Here is a 7,542-nt window from a genome sequence, read left to right as displayed (position 1 = left end):
CGAGATTTATTAGTTCTAATAGTCTTTTTGTTTTGCTGTCTCCTTTGTATGTAAAGAGATAAAACTAACCTAGCCTTTCTACCCATTATCTCGCATAGAAGCACTTTTTTATTAGAATAATGTTTTATAATTAATATAATTTATTATTTTTTATCAACATTTAGTGAATAAAAATTATTTTTATATTAAATTCTAAAAATTATTGTCGAATCGCCTTTCAAGAGTCTACGTTAAATGTGATGTTCACATGAAATGAAGCAGTCAACCTACAGAACCGATCTTAATGGTATCCTGCAACAGAATTCGTTTTTACGAAAAAGAAAGGGTAAAAAAATCTAAAGAAATCAATTCAAAACAGAATAATACCAAGTCTCCACAACATTCTATTCTAATGCGAATATTTCTTTCTTATTTAACAGTAAACCCCCGACCAATTGACCACACATGCATACACCGACCCAACAAGGCACATCTTGAATCAAAGCACATGATATCAAAATGAATAACACCGGGAACGAAGGTACACCTATTGTAGATACCTACGTCACCCCTCTTGTTCTCTCCGCCATCGGGGTAATAGCCATGGTTCTTATAGTTACAACATTCTTCTTCATCTTCTGGTGGCAATACCTTAGGCCGTATCGGGATCAAACTATTAATAACACAGCTTCTGGAAGCCCTGGAAAAAATAATGGAGTCGATGAGGAAATCCTCAAAAAGATCCCTCTTATTACCTACAACAACCGGTGGCAAATAGAACCGGAATGTTCTATTTGCCTCGGCGAGTTGAAGGACGGGGAGGTGCTGAGGTTGTTACCCGCTTGCAACCATGCTTTTCACGTTCCATGCATTGACGAATGGTTCAAGGAGCACACCAATTGTCCCAACTGTCGCTCACTCATCACCTGCGAAGGTAATGAGCCAGAAGATGTATTATGTTCTCAGGAAATCAGTGACGACACTTGGGTAAGGGTGGTCACTCATGGTTATGATGACGATCATAATAACAATGATGACAATGATGACGATGATGCTAGTAATTCTTCCAATTCAACAAACTCGAGATTAGAACGACTTAAACACCCTAGTTCCGTACCATTATGTCACATGAAGAACAATCAATGTTCCTTTGGGATGAAGTTGAAGAGGTCCTTCTCTATGGATCAATCATATCTATGCGTTGCTGTTACCATACAACAAAGAGATCATAGTGTTCATCACCAAGAACTAGAGGCTTCTACCTCTTCTTCTTCATCGAGTAAAAGTAAAGGTATTATGATGATGAACCGCTATAAATCAAGATCATTGTCTATGAAGCATATTGATCAAATGTCTAGGGTGCTCCTAAGACCCCCCTCGCAATTTCGGAATGGTAGCTTTGGGGGATTCAATAATTTCATTCTTCCCTATTGAGATAAAATTAAACAAGTTCTAACAAACTTATCAATTATCAGAGTACGTAACGTAAACAAAACAAAAATCAAAACTCATATAATATAATAATACAATAACCTGGTTAATTATAAGTACTGAGGATGAATGGACTCTCTTTAGTCTTGTTTAATTTCAGTATGTTCTTTGCTTTGTTACTCTGTGGCTACATCAGTGTGATAGTTTGAGAGAGCCTTAGTGTGATAGTTTGAGAGAGCCTTAGGTTCAAATAATTTTGTTGAGGACAATATTTTGTTTTGTAGGTTGTTCGTCTATGGTAAATAGACATTGCACTTTGTAGTAGTAGTAGTCTCTATCTATGAATTTGAAATCCAGCAATAATTTTCTTTTTCTTCAAAGACAAAAATTAGAATAATGATGATATATCATCTTATTTAAAATATTAAATATGAAAAATTAAGTCTCTACAAAAAAAATCTAAATTTTACCATGCTTGAAAAGAGTACCAAAAAGTAAAAAAAAATATAGTCATCTGGCCATGCTTTTTTAGTTATAATCATGCTTTTGTAGGGGTAACATGTGCAACCTTGGCCTTTGCTCTATCGGTACACTTTTATTGAAATATGATCATGCTTAATTTGTTATCATCCTATTACCTATTGCCACGCTTTGCTATATGTATAATTTTATAGCCACATTTCTAAGCGTACTCTTCTATGAACATATAGCCACACTTTCTTAAATGTACCTAGATGTGAATTATGGTCATATTTTTTAAATTGTGTACTTAGATATAAATCTATTGTCACGCTTTTAAAGTTGTGACTATATCGTTATCAAATTAAAAAAAAAAATTCTAGTATGTGTTTTTTCATGTACTCTAATGCGTTAAAAAAACCATCAAAAATTCTGACAATAACTACATCAAAAATAATAAATTATTGCATATTTAAGACTCACTATGAAGGGTAAGGAATCACTTGTTACTTTTAAAACCATCTGAAAATTGTTCATTTAGCCGCCAATAAGATATTTGTTCAATATCTTTGGGCAATAGATCTCAAATGCATAGGTATACAGTTTCTTTTATTATATGCTGAGAAACCAAATGCATTGACTGCAAATATTTAAAAGCAACAAAAACTGTCATATAGGATCCATGGACCTAATGGAAAAATAAATAACTTCATGTTCTAATAATTGATAATACGATTCCCAAGGATAAGAATTGCAATATGGTAGTTGTTTCAAGGTTTACCTAGAACTAGGATAATTTGGGTCTAAAAGTGAGGTTCAGATACCTTTATGTGAAAGATCTGACATCTTCTCCTGCAGGGATGAAGCTGTTCGAGTTTCTCATGAGGAGATGAGAGGTGGTATCTGCAAGGAATTTCGATACTTAAGTTATTAAGGATTTTAGGCAAATTTTTAATATATTAGAGTTTGAAGCATATCTGAGGATGTTAGAGTATTTTATAAGTGTAGACGTAGCATCAATAATCACCTTTTGAATAGCCTCACCTTTGGTAGTGGGTTGGTTATTCTCTTTTGGTAGGAATATTGTTGAGATTTCCTTTTTAGATGAATAGGAGATATTATAGGAGTTATGAAGGTTTGTAAATGGCCTAGAGAATGGAGGGTTGAATCTATGATCTCCTTTTTAAACTTTTTTTGCGTTTGCTTCTGACTAGAATAGGAACTTAGTTGCTATTAAGTCTGTCAAGTTGAGATTTCAAGAGACAATTTTATTTTGTCTCTTCATGATGTAATCAGAAACAGAGCAACTCTTAACTTTTGGATAGCTGTGACTTTTGAGAAATAGACAATGCAGGAGACAGTTTTATTTTGACTCATATCGAAGTAAAACAGAAGAAGAATAGAGAAGAGAGAATCACGTAGCCATGTATCATGGTTCAACCACCATATGCAATGTGACCTACATCTAGTCTCCCCCACAACAGTAGTAGAATTTTCACTATCTTTCACAATGATTACAAACATCAATTTTTCTAGGATTCAACCCAGTCCTATCTGGGACAAACTCAGCTTCTACCCAAGCTAGATTTAGCTAGGTTCACTCCCTAGACTTTCAACCACTAAGTGCTCACCTAACTTAGTACAATAATTCTCTTAGGATCATGTGTACAAAATAGAAAAATATACAAAAGAGTTTGACATAATCTTACCTAAATGCTTCTCTTTCTTTCTTTTTCAATTTTCTTCAAAAATCTTAGCTATTCATCAAAACTTTGGCTCTAAGTTTTGTTCTTGATCCTTGATTTGTAGCAGAGTTTCATAACCTCAATTTTCTTCAAGTTTCTCACCCATTGCATGTAGGAGGAAAGCATCTTCAATAAGTAACAATAAAGCACAAAGAAGGAAATACTTTTTTTGATTCACCTTTAGATTTTATCTTTACTTTTGTGCCCTAGCCTCTGACTTTCTTCTTCTTTTTCTTTTGTTTCTTGATTTTGGTAATCACTTTTTTTCTTTTATTTGAGCCCTAATCAGAGCTTCCTTTTCTTACTCAATTTTGGAACTAATTCACGTGGGTTAGAGAAGAGAGGAGAGAATGAGTTCAGTCACTTTGCTTTGGTTCAGAGGAGAATGAGTTGCTTCTCTTCATCTTGGATAGTGATTTGCAACTTTTTCTTAGGCCATCAATGAATGGAATGAGCTGAATGCTTTTGGTCATGGGCCTGATCCATCATTGGGCGTTGCTTGTTGCTCTTTCATTTGAATTTGGCCTGAACAATAGCCAAATAAGTTACACAACTTTGAGCTTTTAGCTCAATGTTATAATGTTTGAGCATCATCAAATTATTGTTAATGTTTCTTCAAAATCAACAAGTTATTTACTTATTTAGATAAGTAGGGTTAGGCTATTGTCGCCGTGTCCAACCTCTATGAGATCGGGTAGGTGTCGATGTGGATAATATCTGTTGATTGAGCTTTATTCATTTTGGACCTGGCTAAGTTGTGGGCTAGAGTATGAACAGTACCCCTAGTTAAAACCGAGCTTTACTAGGTCAGACTCAAACATTTCTAAGTCGATCTTGATCTCTTGTAGATTTTGTTCCGTCACGTCGAGTTTACGGCCTTTCTCGAGATCAGGTCGAGTACTCGACGTGTTTTTTAAATCTAAATTTACATCTTTTCGTAACTGTTCGCGCGTCTTTTCAGTTACCTTGATAATCATGCATGTCATTAAATGGGGGTGAGATTACTATTTTGTCTTTAGTGGCTATATAAACGCAATTCTTTTTTCTCTTTCCTCTTTTCCATTTCACTTTATGAAATTTTTACTTCATTTCTTTCAAACTTTCCTTCTTCTTCACCAAGAATCCTGTCTCTCAGCTCTCTTGAGGAGGATTTACTTTCTATTTTCTTTAGTGTAACACTCTTCCCTCTGTCGGGATTTCCTAAGTTAACATTGCGTATTAATCCCCGAGGTCCGAGAAAAGATAGGAATTTGAACTTTAGTTGCTTGGTTCTAACTGCCTTCAGAGGCTCACTTCGCTGATCAAGAATTCGATGCCCGGCACACTAAATATAACTCCTAACTATACCTGGCACAGCTGAGGTCGACTAAGAAGAGGAATGGGTTTCTAACAACCTTTCCCATCAGGGAGTCAAGACTGACTACAAGGAACTATGGGAATAGTCACAGACGAGAAAATATTACAGAGATGTTATCGGATAAAAGATCATAATCTCTTCAACAGCTAGTAATGAGTTTATAGTTCTTTCCGGATGCTGAGTTCATTGTAGCTTCTGAGTTAGCAATGCTCTAATCTCTGGCTGTTCTTTCATTGGTCGTTACACAAACAAATATAGGATATTGAGGCGTGGTAAAATACATTTCCCTCCTTTGGAGCGGATTCTTTGTTATTTCTTTGCTTCCGATCTACAAAGTAGAGTTTTACTACGTATCACATACCTACCTATACACATACAAACCAATGCCCTACCAATAAAAGGAACCAACTCATTTACTAATCTCTCCAGCTTCTAATTTTACGGAAGAAAAGGAGGAAGAGAAAGACTAACTACGCACCTGTCCGCTGTCAGGTCTTTAGCTAGAGGAAGCTCGTTCTTTCCTAACACATGTGAACTCTTTATGCCTACCCCCTCCCCCCCCCCCCCCCCGATTCATTAATGGTAATAGCAAAATGACTATATTTTGATAAGTTGGGCGCCAAAGAGCCTGAGAAGGCATCTTTTTTCTTCAGTTAAAACCCCTGAAGATAAGGGCTATGTAATTGAGGACCTTGAAGTTCCTAAAGATCACTTAGCGAGTGAATCAAGGAGAAGATCTGGGAAGAGAATCACAGGAAAGAATATTGAATTCATCCCCAGTTGGGTAAGAGAAGAGACGTGATTACGTAGTACCAAACTTTCCGGGCCTAGCTTTAGACTTATAAGTTCGAGACTCGCAACTAAATATAAACTTAGGAACTAACCCTCTCCCTAACTTCGTATCTACGGCCCATTCTTTGATTAGATGGATTTTTGCTTCTTCCAGAGTTGAAACCCTCTATTTCATATGCAATCTTACTCTGATTTTCTGTCGTTAAGGGGACTTTGTCTTCCTTAACGGGGTAAGCTGGGGAACTTAGTTGTTCCCTTTGCCGCTAGAGGCTGCTTTTCCTACCTTTGAAGTAGAAGGAGGTTAAATAAATTATTGGCCCATACAGTAAGCGGGTTAAGCCTACTTCATCACCTCAGTCAGCTCTATAGAGCCAGATCAGGGCATCCAATCAAAGGCGAAAGGATTACGACCCTATAGTGTATCACTTACCCCTGATCAGAGCTAGGATTTGGCCTTTGAGTGGTTTTCTTCTTACAATGCTATTTCTGCCCTTGCATTTGAACTAAATCCTACTATGTGCTTTATTCCAGACGGGAATGCAACATCTACAAAATCTACTATTCAAGATTTCTCTATCTTGAGATTCTGTTTTGACTCTTCGTGTCTTTTGAGGCATCTTTGGATTGTCCGTTTACTTTGCTACCACCTGCATTTTTCTTGCCTCCTACTCTTTGTTAAGGTTAGTTTTTTTTTCTCTTTTATTCTTTATTGCCGTTGCTGGTTGATGTTTCTTGATAGGTGAAGCAATTATGCTTCTAAAAAGATGGCCTTTTCAAAAATATGGCCTTTTGCTACTTGCTTGTAGAGATTTTCTCATTTGTTGCCATTGTAATGGGCTTCTGATTGCTCTTGTAGTGATAGATTTTCTTTTATCATTTCTGTTTGTTATCCATTTATTGTGGATTTTATTTGAAAAACTTTGCAAAAGTTGTAGATTCTAGGTTTGTGTTGAATTCTAGGATTTTATCTTTCCCCCAAATGATGCTATTTTTCATCCTTAGAAATAGCGTCATTTCATATTCTCATAGAGCAGGTTGAGTGTCCCATTCTTGAGAATGGTCCAACTTCTTTGTGTACTTTCTATGTCATGTTGTTGTTCCTGATTTATAGCCCGTGAGTTTTTGAAGTGGCAACTTCATATTGCTTTTTTATAGGTATAATCCTTATGCTTGTTCAGTAGTTCTCAACATGTCATCTAAAATACCTTCCGACTTAACTTAGGTAGATATTATTGTTCTTTCTGTTGTCCCCATAGTTGACAACGACTATGTAGAAAAATTTTGTTTACACCATAGAGTTTGTAGAACCCAAGAGGATGAGAGAAAGTATGTGCTAGTGGCTCCTGACCCTGAGAATAGAATTTGTTTTCCCCGACTTAACAACTTGGAAAGTCATTTTCTTTTCATGTATGACTATTTGTTTACTAGGCTAGGGGTATCCCTTCCTTTTACTGATTTTGAAACAGAAATTCTTCATATCTGTAAAGTGGCTCCTTGATAGGGGCTAAATGCTGATTTAGAATTTTCACAAAAGAATCACGTTGCAAGTATAGTTCCAAACCAACAAATGACCCTAATCAAATTTTAAAAGGTTGTCACAATACAAATCAAAATAATCGGGAGTAGAATCCTAGGTCGTTCTCCCTAGAAACTGTAATCGAATACTCAATTATTGGCTATGGGGGAATCGGGGGGTTTGGATTGCAATTAACAAGAATTTAAATGATAAGAAATTAGAGAATCAAGTAATAACTAAATATCAAAACAATTAAACTAAGA

At 35.9% G+C, this 7,542-nt stretch overlaps 1 protein-coding gene across 1 annotated transcript; it reads left to right on the top strand.

The window, feature by feature from the left end:
- The first annotated feature begins 498 nt into the window (after positions 1-498).
- Positions 499-1,413, top strand: LOC112729758 (uncharacterized). The gene has a single exon (XM_025779910.1). The coding sequence runs from the start codon at positions 499-501 to the stop codon at positions 1,411-1,413; it is 915 nt and encodes a 304-aa protein (XP_025635695.1).
- The last annotated feature ends 6,129 nt before the right edge of the window (positions 1,414-7,542 follow it).

Source organism: Arachis hypogaea, chromosome 12 (genome assembly GCF_003086295.3).
Source record: "Arachis hypogaea cultivar Tifrunner chromosome 12, arahy.Tifrunner.gnm2.J5K5, whole genome shotgun sequence".
NCBI classification, from domain to species: Eukaryota; Viridiplantae; Streptophyta; class Magnoliopsida; order Fabales; family Fabaceae; genus Arachis; species Arachis hypogaea.
The sequence above is the reverse complement of the archived record's forward strand: the minus strand, read 5'-3'. Positions and strand labels throughout refer to the sequence as shown.

Coding starts and splice junctions, on each gene's coding strand:
- LOC112729758 (XM_025779910.1), top strand. CDS start 499: ATGAATAACACCGGGAACGAAGGTACACCTATTGTAGATACCTACGTC.